Genomic DNA, 19243 nt, shown 5'->3' with positions numbered 1-19243 from the left:
GTAATAATATACACAATTTTCTTCATTTTCTCGACAAAAGCTTTCGTGTTCATGTTCTGTCGCTGTAGAATCATCTTCTTTGTAATAATAGAGAAACTTATCTTTGTGATGTCGTTGTAAATATTGCTGGAGTTCGGCAGGGGTGGGTGCGTGAAAAAAGACTAGAGTTTTCTGTATGCTTTATACTTGAACACTGTATTTGATAGAACAAATGAAAACATAAATCTATATGTTAGGAATATATAACAAAAAACAATATAACAAAAAATGCGGCGATAATTGTATTATACTTTATTGAAGAGCAATCAAAAAGTTAAAATGATACTACATTATATTTCCATGTTAATTTTACAATAATACAAACACTTTAAAACAGGCTAATTGCATCTGCATTATTATATTTTTATGTAAAACGTATGGTATAAATGTACTAGAACTACTTGCGTCGTGGAATTTTAAGCTTTGATGCTTCTATTTTATGCGGATAATTAAAACAGAGATAAAATCACCGCAAAGTATGAAATTGACGTGCTTGCGAGCTAAAATATAAATTAAGTTGTAGCAAATCTAAAGCAAAAATGTTTGATAAATGACCATTATAAGAAATTTTACCGTGGCAAACCCCTCAAACGACGGAATGAATAACCCATCAACGACAATAGTGCAATGTCGCATGCTCCTTTGCATCATAAGCATCAATAATTTCTGCGCTCTCAACGGAGCTAGATACCATTGCACGTTGTATCTAAAATATTGTTATTGAGAATTATAACTGAAAGTTTCGATAATGTTGGAGATTTATTTTTCTTCAGCCCTTTATTTGTCGCGTGATATAGAGCGTTCGTATTCCTTGCATATAATATCTTCATCTAAGTATAAGTAAAACAAATAGATCTATAGACAACAAAGAAAATCCCTTCCCTATTATCTTATCCATTTTAGGATTGTATTGATGTGATCAATTAAAGATAAGTGTATAATACTCACATTCTGTGAAAAACATCACTGCTATGATCGATCACTTTCTGTCCCAAGTAGTTACAGAAAAACATGTACCAAAAGTGGCCAAGAATGAAGAGAAAACTAACGATCATCTCATAATATTCTTTGGATATTATCAATCGAGAAAGCTGTAGCACATAAATAAAACTAATTTGCTTTCGAACGGGAGAAATAGTATAACAGTTGCATGTACGGATACAATATAGATATAATACAGATACTATGTCAATAGCTACTACTTCCGATCAAAATATGTTAATTATTGTATATTATATGATATATTATATAGATGATATATATATAGGATATATGTATATATTATATATATATATATATATAGAAATAATTACTCACGCGATAAAGATTAATACTCAGCGATAGTACTCCTAGAGGCAATAGGACTGAATACGCCCATGTATAACTTCTCTTTAATATTTCGATAAACCTTAAATAATAATAAATCTCAAGTATACGCGTAGAGAAAATATATTCACATTAAAGATTGTAAATAACTATAATATGGTCAGTTATACATGCTAATGATTTATACGATTTTTTTTCGTATAAATCTCGTATTAAGGCCGATTTTAGAGATAAAGAGGTCTGGTTACATGAAGACATTGGAGATGGCAATGATTTGTACAAGTTTGAGTGTGTTTACTGTATCCGTTCTCGTTAATAGGTCATCCACGTAGAAATCTCTTTTTATTGTCTCATCTGTTAGGCTACTTCTTGTAAATATCGAACTGCTAAAAAATGAGAACTTCACATACCATACGTGAATGATGTTTGTATGGGCTCCTTTCTCTCCCATCTCTACAAAGTGTGTTACACAATTTGCGATTTTCCTTTTTTTATCGTAAGTAAAATAAGTAACCAGACTTTCTTAATCTAAATCGACCTTGATATCTCGTAAGCTATATAAATTTTTGGATTCGAAGACAAATTGCACTATAGAATAAAGAAAACTTCTAATCATACACATGACAATTACGAACTCGATTGCTTTTTTGTACATATTGAAGCCGTTGATTATCCCTTGACACATCATCGAATTTCTTTCGGTAGAAGATGCAATACCTTCTACCGTATTTTTGAGCAATGCTTGTTCTATGCGACAGCTGAAATTGATAACGTAACTGCAACATGTTTGCAAACGTCGCACAGTGGGGTATTTCGCTTAAAACGTGGCCATAAGTAAGAAAATTGAAACCATAAACAAAACATGTTATGTACATACAATTAATAGAAAACATCCATATGTACGTTTCTGATACATATTTGTCATTTTTATTGTTGCTGTCATTTTTATTATTTATCAAAGCTTAACCTTTAAGCGAACCGTTTATAGCTTTATGTAAGATACGTTGTCACTTCGTATTATAATATATCTCACAATTGAAAGTTTCCCAGATCATTCCAGCATGAAAACGATGTCTCCAGGTATTTTAATTATATATTTATATAAATAGTTAAGTTTTACTTCTTATTTTTATAACAAGTAGTACATTGTTTTAATTTGATGTAAACTTCTCACTAGAACATCAGAGATTTTTTAATATTTATTATTGTTCCCGGCATCTCCCGGCTATGAATTTTTTTTTTGTTATTTAATACGTTTATTTGCCTATAATATCGCGAAAGAAAATATTGCGCCTTTGTGTGCTTTTTAAAATTATTTAATATTTTATAACTAGAGTCCAACCGAAATCGAAACCGAAACTTTTATGGAAATCCTAGAAAAGCCATATGTATACACGCTCACATATATGTATATACTATACACTTTTTCTTTATAAATATTATAATATTTAATTATTAAAATAATAATTACACACATTATTACACAATTCTATTATCACAACCTGTAATTTCGGTCGGGCTCTAGGCCAAGTTTCGGTTTTCAGTTTCGGTCGAACTCAATAGGATTGTAATAGTAGGACTGTGATAATATGTGTAATTATTATTTTAATAATTAAATATTATAATATTTATAAAGAAAAAGTGTATAGTATATACATATATGTGAGCGTGTATACATATGGCTTCTCTAGGATTTCCATGAAAGTTTCGGTTTCGATTTCGGTTGGACTCTAGTTATAAAATATTAAATAATTTTAAAAAGCACACAAAGACGCAATATTTTCTTTCGCGATATTATAGGCAAATAAACGTATTAAATAACAAAAAAAATTCATAGCCAGGAGATGCCGGGAACAATAATAAATATTAAAAAATCTCTGATGTTCTAATAAGAAGTTTACATCAAATTAAAACAATGTACTACTTGTTATAAAAATAAGAAGTAAAACTTAACTATTCATATAAATATATAATTAAAATACCTGGAGACATCGTTTTCATGCTGGAATGATCTGGGAAACTTTCAATTGTGAGATATATCATAATACGAAGTGACAACGTATCTTACATAAAGCTATAAACGGTTCGCTTAAAGGTTAAGCTTTGATAAATAATAACAATGACAGCAACAATAAAAATGACAAATATGTATCAGAAACGTACATATGGATATGTTTTCTATTAATTGTATGTACATAACATGTTTTGTTTATGGTTTCAATTTTCTTACTTATGGCCACGTTTTAGGCGAAATACTCCACTGTGCGTCGTTAAAATCAATCGGTTTATTTCTTAAAGCTCCGAGCTCCGAGCTTTGCTTTACCTGACTATTTCAAATAAACCGCACGCATGATGTATGTATGACATATTAAGTGTTTCGGTAGCTGCCACTGTGGTTATACCGCACAGGAAAACAAGACATACTAGCAACAAAATTAGAAAAAAATACTTTTGCTGATCTGTGAAACATTCTACTAGGATCGGAAGTTGTCGTGGACGTGATTCATTTCTACTGGATATGATGTCCAGAAGAAAGTTCGATAGAAATTGTGTCAGAATGCAGGAAAAAAAAGATACATAGATGAATACTGCAATTGAACGATTAAAGTCTGAATCGACGTAATTGAATCTAGAGTACAAAAGAATGATTCAAGATAATGCTCACATACATATTGTAATCATTGTGATGAATCTTCCGATATCTGCGTATTCCTTTATTATTTCAATTTCTTGCGCGTCATTTAAGTCATTCCAATCACAAAGAATTCGTTCCATAATGGCTTGCATCTGTGGTCATAATATAATGGTTATTTGCTGTCTTTTCTCGAAATTGTCTCAAATAAGATTGATAATTATCATTTACTTTCCCTGTAAGTTTCTCTACAAGTATCTGTATTTGATATTAAATGCTCTTACCCGTTTTATGTTTAAACAGAGAACATTATATTTTAATGTATAGGCTAGCCATGGGACACTATACGCGAGAACATGTAGAAGAATGTCTATATTATATTCTGTTGTGATGAAAGTCGTTAACTAAAAGTGATATTTTCCACTCAAATCATTTCTACTCTTGCGCTAATGCGTTATCGATAATTCTTTCGGTTAGAATAGCTTCGAAGAAGGTATTCAAAATTGAATACAAATAAGAAATTTTTATTTAAATATTATAATCACATGTTATAATTTCTTATTATAATTTGAGGTTTGTAATAAAAATGAAATATTTTCCTTTTTATGAAGGTAAATATTCATTAATATCTTTTAACGTATGTATTTCCTTCTATTAATTTTTACATTAAAAAGTATACAAATTAAATTAATGAGAGATTTAAGAAATAATTATCGTACCTGAAATATTACGCCCGATACAAGTATTATCGTCGTTAATGTTATTGCGATATATCTGGAGATAGACTTTTGATACGGCCATAAGCCGATACATAGTAATAAAATTCGATTATTTTTATAGTAAGCGTTCACAGGACAATCTTGCCATTTCAGTGCTAGTGTCATAACGCGTTTGTGCCGAATTTCTTTTCACAAGTTACCTCGTACGTTCGGTATGTTTGATTATAGTTTATAATTTGTTACTTTTATGTATTCAAATAAACTATTGAACTCGCGCAAAATTACGATAGAATACTTATAGCTTAAATAATCATACAAATTATAGCTTTGGATGCATATATTTGGCTATAGTGTTCGTATCTATAACCCTCATCGGGTAAACATTATTACTTGCGTGAACCGATTATCTGTTTTCTCAGTATATGCATATTTCTCACTCCGTTCGATCGACGCAAGCGCAATTGTAAAGCCGCGCTTTCATGCCTTTCGCGTCCCTTCATTTCTATTCGAGACGCGAGACGTTGCAGTACTTTTCTTGCCATGTGACATGTGTGTGCCGGCACGTCATCATCAGTCCAAACTCGAAATCTATTAACCAGTAGAAATATCACTGTGTGGTTGTATTCGTCGGAACGGCGATCTTTACGTCATGCTTTGCGAGCATTGTGATAAGATTATGTTATTAATACTATGAAGACTTATTTTGATTTACATCCGCACTGTAAATCTTAGTAAGCTGTCACAACCGCTGATTTAATGTATTAGTTGCACTGTAATATAATTGATAAGCTAATTCACTTGCGCGCCGTTCAATTGTACACATTTCTTTTGGACACTACACTTATTTTTGCATAATTTGAAACACATTTACACGCATGTATGTATGTAGAAGACCTTTTTGAAACTTTTGCAAATTTATTACTAATTGTGTTTTTAAATCAACGTCTGTTAAATTGGACACAGTGCAGTTGCGTACAGTTCGCACCACACACATGTTCTTTGCCAACCCACGCCGTTCATCTGAACACAAAACAATGCACGCCGTTTATTTGGACACGGAAGAATGCACACTGGGGTGCTATAAGCACCGGGCGGTGTGGGGTGGACCTCGCTTCGCGTGGAAAGTGATTCCATGTGGAACCGTACAATAATAGGCTTCGTTTCGTACTGTGAGCACCGAGCGGTGTGGGGTGGACCGTATTTGCATTGTTTCATATTTAGGTGAATGGCGTGGGTTGGCAAAGAAACTGTGCGCAAACAAACTGCGCGTCCAAGTGCGTCCAATTGAACGGTGCGCAACTTTATGTGTCTAATAGCATAGTGTGCAATTGCAAGTCGTAATTGAAAGTTATATAGATGCAGATGTATTCTTCTATTAATACACATTGACACGTTGAATGTCGGTCATCGATAACCACGGCGCCGTTGAAAGCGTCAGTCAACAGTGCTGGTCGGTGCTACCAAACTTAAAAATGCATCAAACTCATAAAAAATAATATTTGTAATTTTATAAATATGATTAATATTGAAATAATAATCTAAAGTAACAAATGTACTAAACATAATAACTTTGCATGCATAATTCAATTTCGTTATATGTATAATATTGTATCGAGATGTAAATTTAATCGTGAAAATTTTACTCCGGCGTCGTTAGAGAGATAAGCGAATTAGGACCGGCATTCAACGTGTTAATTGACGTTTTATGAAGGATCGCTGCTGTGATCGATCATTTCCCGTCCCAAATAGTTCCGGAAGAACAGGTATCAAAAAATTCAGAACAAACAGAAGAGATATTATTATTTTATGATATTCGGTTATGATCACATCGAGTAAACTGCGATCACATAATCGATTATCAGTTAACTTTAGGAGGAATATAGATTTTGCACCGATGCAACATGCAACGATATAGTGTACGCAGGTATCATGTCTATGACGTCTGACTAATTGTAAAATATATTACGATGAGAGTAATAATATACACAATTCTCTTCACTTTTTCGACGCAAACTTTCGTGTTCATGTTTTGTCGTTAGAATCACCTTCTTTGTAACAACAGAGAAACTTATTTTTATTGTGTTATTGTGAACGCGTCACGGAAAACGCGGCAGTAATTGTGTTATATCTTATTAAAGGAAAGTTAAAAGAAATGTTATAATTATAATGAAATAAATCGAAAATTTAAATAATACTACATTGTATTTCTGTGTTCATTTTACATACAATAATACAAACACTTTAAAGCAGGATAATTGCATCTGCATTATTATAATTTTTATGTAAAACGCATACTATAAATGTACTAGAACTCTAGAACTACTTGCATCGTGGAATTTTAAGCTTTAATGCTTCTATTTTATGCGGATGATTAAAACACAGAAAAAATCACCGCAAAATATGAAATTGACGTGCTTGCAAGCTAAAATATAAATTAAATTATAGCAAATCTAAAGCAAACATGTTCGATAAAGAGTTTTTATTAGTGCGGAAATTTTACCGTGGCGAATCCTTCTAATGACGGAATGAACAAGCCGCCAATGATGAGTGTGCAATGTCGCATACTTCTTTGCATCACAAGCAGCAATAACTTTTGCACTTTCAACGGAGCTATGTACCATTGCACGTTATATCTGAAATCTTGCTATTAGGAAAATATAACTGAAAGTTTTAGATGAGGTCGGATATTTGCTTTTGTTTAACGCTTAAGGTAAATGTACCAATATGTCTGAACACGTATCTATGTGGACATTTTTATCATTTTAGTCCTTAAATAAGTTATAACGCAATATAAAATCAAAGAATCAAAGATAAAATTATTTGTCTTGTATCATATTTTTAACTTCGATTTAAAAATTCGCGTTATACTTATTTAAAAACTGAAATGATAAAGGTGTCCAGACAAAGCTCACAAGTGTCCCGGCATTGGTACATTTACCTTAATTAATGGCATACAATTTAAATCCGTTTGTTTTATTTAATGCTCTCAAGTACAAATAACACACGAAGAATTATTTTGATGCTATCATTTAAGGTTTAACATGCATGTTACTCACGTTCTGTAAAAGACATCGCTACTATGATCAATTATTTTCTGTCCTATATAATTACAGAAAAGCATGTACCAAAAATGGCCAAGAATAAACAGAAAACTAATGATCATTTCGTAATATTCCTTGGCGTTTATCAACCGAGAGAACTATAACACATAAACGATTAATTTGCTTTCGTGTAGTAAAGATATAATAAAATTCTTATTTACGGATATAATGGTACAGATATTATGTCGATAGCATCCAACCGAGATATAATAATTATTTAGCTTTTATTAGTTAACATCAGTATATATGTATACACATATATACGTGATGTACAAATATAATATATAAATATATTTAAAATTAATAAGTTTTGTAAATAAACAATTACTTACGCGATAGAGATTAACGCTCAACGACAATACTCCAAATGGTAATAGTACTGAATATGCCCATGTATAATGTACCTTCAACATTTCGATAAACCTTAAATAACGATAAATTTTAAATGCGCGTAGAGAAATTATATAATAGTCACGCAAGTGACTGTTGCCAATTACGTATGCTAATGATTTATATGATTTATAAATTTTAGAATTTTATAGCCTAATTTCTTGAAAAATTAGAAGATTCGAAAAGAAATCGCACTATGGAATAAAGAAACTTCTAATCATATTAATGACAATCACGAACTCGATTGCTTTTTTGTACATATTGAAGCCATTGATTATTCCTTGACATATTATCGAACTTCTTTCGATGGGAGATGCAATACCTCGCATCGTATTTTTGTGTAGTGCTTGTTCTATGCGACAGCTGAAATTGATAATGTAACTGCAACACATGTTTGCACAAACGTCGTTAAAATTAATCGATTTATTTTTTAAAGCCCCGAACTTTACTTTACCTGGCTATTTCAAATAAACCGCACACATGTTGTATGTATGTCATATTAAGTGTTTCGGTAGCTACCACTGTGGTTAGACCAGACAGGACAACAAGACATAAAAACAACAAAATTGGAAAAAAATACTTTTGATGATCTATAAAACATTCTATTAGGACCGGAAATTGTCGTACACGAGATTCATTTTTATTGGATATCATGTCCAAAAGAAAGTTTGATAGAAACTGTATCAGAATGAAGCAAGAAATAGATATATAGATGAACACTGTAATTAAACGATTAAAGTCTGAATTTGTAGTAATCGAATTTAGAGCGCGGAAGAATTATTCAAGATATTGCTTACATGTTGTAATCAATGTAATGAATCTTCCGATAGCTGAATATTCTTTTATTATTTCAACTTCTTGCACGTTGTTTAATTCAGCCCAATCACAACGCACTCGATCCATAAAGTATCGCATCTGCATGTGTTCATAAATGATTATTTAATTTTTCCGAAAATATTTCATATGGTATTGATAATAATCGCTTTTCCCAGAAGTTTCGCTATGAGTATTTGCATTTGATATCAAACGCTCTTACCTGTCTTATATTTAAACACAGCATATTATATTTTAATGCATAAGATAACCATGAGATGCTGTACGCGAGAACATGTAGAAGAATGTCTATGTCATAATCAGTCGTGATGAAAGTCGTTAGCTAAAAGTGATATTTTCCATTCAAAATATTTCTATTTTTATGTTAACGATAATTCTTTTAGCAAAATATCTTTGAAGAAGTTATTTAAAGTATATGCAAATTAGAAATTTGTGTTTAATAATTAAGAAATTTATTATAAATCCTTATTATAATTTAATTTTAAAAAATATCTTTTGATGTGAGAGCTAATGAGAGCAATTATAATTAAGTTTTGATAAAATATTATTATATTATAAATATTATAAAAAAATATTATCAAAATTTATTATATTAAATTTTGTTATAATGTAATATTTATGACAAAAGAGAAATATTTTTCTTTTAATGAGAGTAATCGTATATTAATATTTTTTAATTTTACTAATAAAATTTAATTTTGTGTAAACTTTATTTTATTAATTTTTATCTTAAATATAGTATACGAAGGATTAATGAGAGACGTGAAATAAAAAAAGATATCGTCATACCTGAAATACTACACCTGATACAAGCATTATGGTCGTAAATGTTATTACGATCTGTCTGAAACTAGACTTTTGATAGGGCCACAAACCAATGCATAGTAATAAAATTCGATTAATTGAATAGTACCTATTTATTATCGGACAATTTTGGCATTCCGGTGTTATAACGCGTTTGTTTCGAATTTCTTTCCACGAGTCACCACTTAGCTTTGGCATGTTTTATTGTAGATTATAATTCACTATTTCTGCATATTCAAAATATTGTTCTGATCTCTTGGAAAATTACGATAGCTTACTATAGTTACGCAAATTATAGCTTTGGCATATATTTCGCTAGTGTCTGTATCTATAACCCCTGGGCGAACGTTATTACTTACGTGATGAACCAATTATTTTTTTCTCCGCGTATTTCTCTTTTACGTTCGATCGGCGCAAGCGCAATTGCAATTTCGCTTTCACGCGTTTCCGACGTTTCTTCATTTCTATTCGACATTCGGAACGTTACAGTACTTCCCTTGCGGTGCGCGTACTGAAATAATGTGTGCTAACATCGTATGAGATTAACTATAAAGATTATTATTGTAATCGTCGATTGTAATCCGAAACTGTGATTTGTGTACCATGCTTGGCAAACACCATGAAGATTACGTTGTGATGACTTATTTGGATCAAGAACTCTAAATTAGTAAGCTGTCATAACTACTAATGCAATATATATGTTGTAATGTAATTACATTTAAAACTCACTATTATGTCGTAAAAAATCTCCATTTATATGGTATTTCTATTAATACATTTCCATAAAGTTAATTTATTAAGATTAAATAGCCGGAACGTGAATAAACTTTCTAAATATATCGGAAATAATGATAACAATACTATCATGTGATAATAGATCGTTCTTATTTCTAGAATGGATTAATTTTACAATTTTGATAAAAAACTACACAATGTATAAAGGAAGCGATTATCGCTTTCCTTTCTTTAGAGCCTACAACTCGATTGTTAATGTTGCGTATCCTCTTGATTAATGTTGTATTAATCCTCATTATATTTTTACATTATGTATGGTTCCATAAAACATGTAAGGGAGACCAGTGACAATCGTAACATTTTGCTCATTTGAGTTGATATCTTTAATTTACTTGTTTATATACAAACTTTTTCTTCCTCATAAGGTAAATACATAGTTCCAGAAGGACAGGTACCAAAATAACTCAGAACGAACAGAGGAAATGTCATTATATTTTGTGATATACTTATTTAGTTATATCATCAGATCGAGTAAACTGCGATCGCATAATCGTTTATCAGTTAACTTTAGGAGGAATACTGATTTTGCACATATGCAATTAGATGCAACATGCAACGATAGCGTATGCAAGTATCACGTCTGTGACATCTGACTAATTGTAAGATACGTTTTGTTGAGAGCAATATTTGCGTACCATGCTTGGCGAGCACCATGAAGATTACGTTGTGAATTACCGCGTGATGACTTATTTGGATCAAAAACTCTAAATTAGTAAGCTGTCATAATTACTAATGCAATATATTAGTTTGTAACGTAATTACCCTTAAAACTCACAATGCGGTAAAAAATTTCCATTTAAATGGTATTTCTATTAAATAAATTTCCATAAAATTAATTTATTAAGATTAAATTGCCGGAATGTGAATAAATTTTCTAAAGATATCGGAAATAATGATAACAATATTATCATGTGATAATATATCGTTCTTATTCCTAGAATAGATTAATTTTACAAATCTGATAAAAAAACTGTACAATGTAAACAGGAAGCGGAATTACGTTTTCCTTTTTTTTTTAGAGATACAGTTCGATTGTTAATGTTGCGTATCCTCTTGGATTAATGTTGTATCAATCCTTATTATATTTTTGCATTACGCATTACGGTTCCATAAAACATATACTGGTTAATTCCGTAAAATTGTTGTTTATACAATAAATAATAATAATTATAATTTTACAAATTACTTTTGTACTATTACATTAACATTTGCAATAGGTATACCAGAATTACTGTATTGTGACACAACCTATGTGTTCGACTAATGATAAATTTTATTTTACGAGCTTACTGGATAGAATAAATTACCATAAAATATGAAAGTGACATGCTTGTAAGCTAAAATAAAAATTGTATTTTTGACAATTTATAAAGCAACAATGTTCGATGACAGATTATTATTAGTGTCGAGAATTTACCGTGGCGAATCCTTCTAACGACGGAATGAATAAGCCGCCAATCATAATTGTGCAATGTCGCATGCTTCTTTGCATTACAAGCAGCAATAACTTTTGCACTTTCACCGGAGCCGTGTACCATTGTACGTTGTATCTATATAATATACCATTAGAAGATCATAATTGAAAGTTTTAATATATATATTGGAACAAATTTATTCTTCTCTATATTATAATATACATATACGGGGTATATTAGTGGGTCCTTATATATTTACTCGACAAAAAAATTTTGTCTTTAATTTTTTTTGCGGCACCTCTCAAAATGTTTCCAATTCACAAAAAAATAATCCCTGTCAAAGTTCAGCTTGATCGGACAACGGAAACCCGTGCCCCCGGCTCTTTAAACATTTGAATTCCCTTGTATTAAACTGTTTACACAATTAACATTGATTTTTAAAGTGTATTTTCCACAAAAATCCGCCTAGAGGACTTTTCTTTTTTATTTAACATGTGTGCCTTGCTTTTCTGCACCGTTTGAGACCTTATACGACTTATTTAAACAATTAGGTGAATTATTAATAACTAAAAATAAAAGTAAATAGTTATTGCATTTATTGTATCCTGACATAGTTGGGAGCCCCGAGGACAGGGACTCTAGGAGGGAACTTGAGGAGACTTAAGGGGGGAAACCACTGTGACGGCCGGAAAAAGAATGCTATTTTCGTGAATTTTTTTTCGCGAAAAATAATAAATTTAATAAAATTGGTTTTTTATTTCTTTAAAGTACATATATTGAATATATTGCAAAAAAAAAATCGTTGAAAAATATTAATATTTGCGCCTTTAGCGTGTGGTACCGTGTACCTCTGCAAAAAAATTGTGGGTGCGCGGGCGCTCATGTTCCGTCAGAACAGGATGTCTAAAATAAAAAAATTTGGTGTCATTTTAAACTATATAATATGTTATAGGTTTACACACACACACACACACACACACACACACACACACACACACACACACAACATACAGATAAGCGTACGGATTTTTTGAAATATTAATTTTTAACAAAATGGCGCAATTCTAAAAAAAAGTTGGAAATTCAACCGAAAATTTTTTCACTTTTTTAATTGTTTTTCAAAAACTAATTGTCCAATAAAAAAATCGTACGCTTAACTGAAGACAATTTTGTTATAAACATTCTGTCCAAATTTTAAGTCATTCGGATAAAAATTGTCTGAGATACGCGAGCGCCCAGCTACAAAATTGTAGTTTCGAGAAAAACGCGTTTAAAGTTTTACAACTGATTATTTTATATAGAGTAATAGAGTAATCTTTTAATTTTTGTTCTTCTTTTGGCTCTAAACATACTACTATAACTTTTATAGCCCATACATATTTTTTTCCAGCTGATCAAGCAATAAATGCAATAACTATTTATTTTTATTTTTTAGTTATTAACAATTTACCTAATTGTTTAAATGAGACGTATAAGGTCTCAAACGATGCAGAAAAGTAAGACACACATGTTAAAAAAAGAAAAGTGCTTTAGGCCGATTTTTGTGGAAAATACGCTTTAAAAACCAATGTTGATGGAATAAACAGTTTAATACAAAAGAACTCAAATGTTTAAAAATCCGGGGGCACGGGTTTCCGTTATCTGATCGAGCTGAGCTTTGGCAGGGATTATTTTTTTGCGAATTGGAAACATTCTGGGGGGTGCCGCAGAATAAATTTAAAAATCGAAAAATAAGGACCATCCTAATATATATTTTATATATACATATATATATATATGCATATACAGAATGTAACATAAATGTGGGCCGCTTCTTTAGGGGCGTATGATTGTAACGTGAAAACGATGCATTTTTGGACATACGTTTATGTGAACTTTTTTACTCATTTTGATGAGTAGACTACACCCTTCAAGTAGCGGCCCACATTTATGTTACACTCTATATATATATAAAGTATATGACTAATTAACTCTCACGTTTTATGAAAGACATTGCTGCTATGATCGATCACCTCCTGTCCCAAATAGTTGCAGAAGAACAGATACCAAAAATGACCAAGAACAAACAGAAGAGTTGTTATTGTATCCTGATATTCCTCGGTCGTTATTAGTCGAGAAAGCTGCGATCATACAAACGATCAGTTTGCTTTGTGAGGAATGCAAATCTTGCATCTACGGATACAATGGTATACGCAGGTGTGTCACGTTGACAACATCTAAGATATGTTAATTACTCAGCGTCATTAGTATCGATAAGAATATATCAGTAATTACTCACGCGATAGAGATTGATGCTCAGCGATAGCACGGTTATTGGTAGTGTGATAAAATACACCCACTTAAAACTTGTTATCGACATTTCGATAAACCTTGAATAATGACGTGCATAGGATGAATATGTATATGTATAATAATTATTACCTGACAAAAGTCAGGTAATAGTTATTATACATATATATCAGGCAAAGTTATTAGAAAAATGAATAATTTAGAGAAAAATCACGGTAAAGAATGAAAAAAATTTTCTTGGTTAAATTAATGAGAATTACGGACTCAATTGCTTTCCTGTGTACATCGACTGCACTGACTATTCCCTGACGTATTATTGTGTTTTTTTCAGCAACAGATATTATATCTCGCGCCATACCTTTGTGCAGTGCTTGTTCTACGCGACAACTGAAAAGTAACGCAATTTGTAAAACGTCATCAAAATTTGTTGATCCGCTTCTTGAAACACTGTATTTACTTGGCTACTTCGAATAATCCACATGCGTGTTGCGTGTATGACATAAAAAGCGTCTCGATGGCTATTACCGTGGTTAGGCCACATATGACAACAAGGAACACATATGACATGAGCAGAGTGAAATACTTTTCTTGATCCACAAAATACTCGGTCTCGGCCGGAAGCCGCCGCGGACGAGATTCGTTTGCGGCCGTTGTGAAGTCCAGAATAAAATTTGCCAGAAGCTGTATCACGACAAAGCCAAATATAGACATATAGATGAACACTGCAATAGTTAAATCAATTTTAAATCATTACCGAACCTTGGGAAGCACGTTGGAACATTAGATGTTGCTTACATGTCGTAACTAACGTGATGAATCTTCCGATAGCTGAATACCGTTTTATTATTTCTAGTTCACGCGCATTGTTTAATTCACTCCAGTCGAAACGCACTCGTTCTACAAGACCTCGCATCTAAATTTGTAAGATAATGATTATCCGTCATTTTTTTTCTCAAAAATATCCTAAATAGCATTAATATCGAATATAGTTACCTTTTTAATATTTAAGCAAAAAATATTATACTTCAACATATAGCTCAGCCATGGAATACTATACGCGAGGATCTTTAGAAGAAGTTCCATGCTGTATTCTTTCGTGACGAAGGTTGTTAGCTGAAAGCGATACGTTTTTCCGGCTATTTTGACTTTTAATTAATTTTGTTAATATTAATGACCTTCTGGCTAGAATTTTGTAGTGGCTTCGAAGAAGTTGTTACAATATACATACATATACAAATATATAATAATTCTAATTAGTATTTAACATCGCTGAATGCATCAGAATTTTATGCTATCGCAATTTCCTCGCAGAGAATTTATTAAAATTAATTATGCGCTCAATTTTTGCGCACTCTATTTTGTTAATTCTTATATCAAATAGCAATATTAAATAACATCGAAGATAATTAGTTACAGATATAAGATTTAAAGAGATTCATACCTGAAATACTACGCTGGATAAAAGTACTACGGTTATAAATGTTATTAGAATACACCTGAAACCAAATCCTTGATATGGCCATAGGCCGACACATAGTAACAGGTTCCGATTAATAGTGTAATAACTATCCGCCGTACAACTCATTTCGGTACGAGTGCTGCGATGCATTTGTGTTCAAATTTTCTAGGAATATCTTTTTTTCATCTCCACTTGCTATGTTCTTTTATAATTTCATATTTTCTATTTTCCGCGTTTTTCCACTTGCAAATATTACATTAATGTCGAAATTACGAAATTCTACTAATATCGTAAAATTACAAAATTGTAACTTAAATTATAGTTTTAGCTTACATCTGAATAAAGCGTCTAAATATTGGAAACAAATATGTATTACTTGCAAAGTGTGTTATTTCCTCTCTATTATTGTCGCCCCTTTATATTCGATCGACGCAAGCGCAATTGCAACGTCGCTTTCGCGTATTTTCATGCCTCTTCAGTTCGATTCGAGACGTTAGACGGTAACGGTGCTCGGGTGCTCTCCTTCGACATGTATTCAACAATACCAATATTGTTGGAAAAAGGTTGCTATGCGATTGGAATCATCAGAACGTTGTAAGGTGTGTATGGGAATATTGGATATCATACGACAAATATTTTGAAGATTGATTTTACTTTAATATGTTTAAGGTGCGCGCGAAACTATGAATTAATAAATCATTATACTGTCAAAACTTAGACATATTTCTCATGTGTCTGAATTGATAGGTAATATTCTAATGTTTCATTTCATAGAACATTGATTTTAATGTATAACTCCAATAGAAAAGTGCCAAAATGATATTATTAACGTAATAACGTTTATTTTGTTCTAAAAAGTATATTTTATCATTAATATTTGACCAACCAGGTATTAATCCTTATCTTAATAAAAACGTGATCAATTTATTCCGTTATCTTCTTTTATACATTATGCTCTAAAAAGGGATACAATCCGAAAGCAATTTTCTTCCCTTTTGTTCTTTTTTCTTCGAAAACATCAGAAAGCTTTTTTTCGCATTTTTCGTACTACATTTTTAATGATGTTAGTTGATGAAATTAATGGCAACGTGGAAACTGCATTCACCAGGTGAAATAAAAAAGGAGTGTATAAATGTTGGTACATTTGCTGTGAACGTAAAAACTGGTGCTTGTAGAAATTTTCTACTTCCGTACTCTATTTTCAGTATCTCATTTTTTCGTGTTCTATATATACCTATATGTGTGTGTATTCATGTTCAGTATGTTCTCTTAACATACGCGCAGATGAGTCAAGACTCACAATTGTTTTTCAGCCTAAATAAATCATCATAGATTCATATATCACGTCTATGTAGAAAATAGAAATAGGAGTAGTATTTTATGATTAAAATTTGACGGTTAAATTGATATTTATATATTATATTTTGACAAGCAATAAATTTAATACTACTTTGTACTACGCAGTGAATCTTAAGACACTGGTTCGATCATTTCTGCACGTGAATTATAATTTTTCGTTGCATGTGATCTCGTATGTCTTTCGATGATCGACTAACACAAAGTAATTTTTAATGAAATTTTCGTCTGTGGTATTATGCATATATCACCCATAAGAACGTTAATTTTGTAGTGACACAAAAATCGTGAAATAAGATAAAGAGCAGCTCAAGAGCTAAAATATAAATCATATTATAATTAATCCTATTTATAAAATTGTTATATTATTCCTTTCAGTATAAATGTGTAAAGACGTCTAGCAAATGATGCTATTTAACAGTGCCCAATTTAAATAATAAACAAAAGTATTCAGTGTTGAAAGGGTTAATATAATGTCACAAATAATATGTTTTTGATATCTTTTATTTTTCCTCATTATAACTTAATAAAAATAAAATTTGATGTTATATCTCGTAGTAATATACATTTTTTCTCTTAATTAAAGCTTTTAATAACAAAGTGCTAGTAAAATTAAGGCTATTTTCATCGATATCTAATAAATTCCAATGTTTGCATAGTTATCAGCGTATTAAAAAGATGTTTTACCTGCTCCTATAAAAGTCAACAGTTTTGCGATGTAGTAATATTCCTGTAAAATTTTCAACTCCTCTCTGCACTTTATTAAATTCCAATGATAATTTATTAGCTCTAGTAGCTTTTTTATCTATCGTTAATAATAATAAGCATTGATTTTTTTATACGTTATTATATGTATGTATATATGATTTTAATATATTTTATTTCTTAAACAAAATAAGAGGACCAAATATGGGGATATTTGAATAGTTATGTACAAAATAAAAGTTTTAAATATCTTTCATGTAGAATATCTTAAATGTTTTGAAAGTCAGTGTCATTACAAAAATGTACAATATTTACAATATTGTACATTTTTGAGACAAATATAACTAGGTAAAGAATTTACATCTTCAGATTTCGTACAAAATGTAACATATTTTAAAGTGATCACTAGACAAGGTACAGCATATGATAAAACTTGAAGCAATTAAGTTCTCTAAATTAGATGCGCTTGTTATAATCTTCCCTACCTGTAATAATATATTTTATCCACGAGATTTTTAATTATTTATAATCTTATAGTATATATAATTAAATGTGTGTCAATTATTATACATATTTTGTTGTATTTTACAAAAATGTATAATATAAAATTACAGAACAAGTATTTTAAAAATCGTATTTTATATGATTCAAAAAAACACTAAGCGTTCTTCAATTTTGTTATAATTTCGTTCGAATGTCAGTCATTCAAAAAGATTGTCCATTTGCACAAATGTATACAAATTTTGTCAGTTTTTTATTACACAAAAGCTGTTCATATTCAAGCTGTTCAAATATAATATTTTAAAAATCAAAATTAAAAAGAAATAAAGGTAAGAATACCTGTAGAAGTATGGAAAATGAAATCAGTATATAGAATGAAAAATATACTTTGAATACGTCTATACATTGTATCGTTATACGGCCATAGACCAAGCATGGTTAACAAGATTTGTTGGATTCTGTAGTAACGTTCGCCGATAGATTCCATCTTTTTGCGAAGGCTGAAGCACGATTGCGCCGAAAGACGCCGAGAAAAACTACAATTCTATTTATACATTCTACTTATATTTTATTAAAGATTCTCGCTTTCCGCTATTTTTATCGCATTTCTGTTTCGATAATTGTGCGAAATTATGGTAATAATAGAAGCCAAACAGCAGTAGGAAAGTTTATCTGTCGTACCAGTAAAAGAAAAGGGTCAGTAATGAGCCGGTCAATACATATTACTTTCCAGACGATATTTCTGTAATAGTCGTAAAGTACCAACGGTAAGATAAAGATTGTTCTGCAAAGTGTGCAAATAAGATGATAATATTGAAAGGGAAAAAATTTTCTTTCTCCCGAAGTTGGCGCAGGCGCTTTCATCATTTTGCGCTAAC

The 19243-nt window shown here is 31.0% G+C and overlaps 1 protein-coding gene and 2 pseudogenes across 1 annotated transcript; all 3 read right to left on the bottom strand.

The window, feature by feature from the left end:
- Positions 1–279: 279 nt before the first annotated feature.
- On the bottom strand, positions 280–4981 carry LOC139775502 (uncharacterized). Its single transcript, XM_071711528.1, has 9 exons — positions 4717–4981; positions 4282–4401; positions 4035–4152; positions 3689–3953; positions 2001–2123; positions 1357–1447; positions 988–1130; positions 613–745; positions 280–539 (listed from the first exon to the last, which is right to left on the bottom strand). Exons 1-9 carry the CDS (start codon positions 4879–4881, stop codon positions 489–491), a joined length of 1209 nt encoding a protein of 402 aa, XP_071567629.1. The 5' UTR covers positions 4882–4981; the 3' UTR covers positions 280–488.
- Positions 4982–6996: 2015 nt separating this feature from the next.
- LOC139775499 (uncharacterized) lies at positions 6997–10307 on the bottom strand (annotated as a pseudogene).
- Positions 10308–11895: 1588 nt separating this feature from the next.
- Positions 11896–18852, bottom strand: LOC139775498 (uncharacterized; annotated as a pseudogene).
- Positions 18853–19243: the final 391 nt, after the last annotated feature.

Source organism: Temnothorax nylanderi, unplaced genomic scaffold (genome assembly GCF_030848795.1).
Source record: "Temnothorax nylanderi isolate EJ_2023f unplaced genomic scaffold, tnyl_v1.0 TNYL_tig0099_pilon, whole genome shotgun sequence".
NCBI classification, from domain to species: domain Eukaryota; kingdom Metazoa; phylum Arthropoda; class Insecta; order Hymenoptera; family Formicidae; genus Temnothorax; species Temnothorax nylanderi.
This window is presented reverse-complemented; position numbering and strand designations above follow the sequence as displayed.

What these genes read in the sequence shown, in the direction of transcription:
- LOC139775502 (XM_071711528.1), bottom strand. Translation starts at nt 4,881, where the DNA reads ATGACACTAGCACTGAAATGGCAAGATTGTCCTGTGAACGCTTACTAT. An exon ending in TGAGTATTAATCTTTATCGC is followed by an intron (nt 1,131 to 1,356) that starts GTGAGTAATTAT and finishes TATGTGCTACAG; the next exon opens with CTTTCTCGATTGATAATATC. An exon ending in CGTTTGAGGGGTTTGCCACG is followed by an intron (nt 540 to 612) that starts GTAAAATTTCTT and finishes TTTATATTTTAG; the next exon opens with CTCGCAAGCACGTCAATTTC.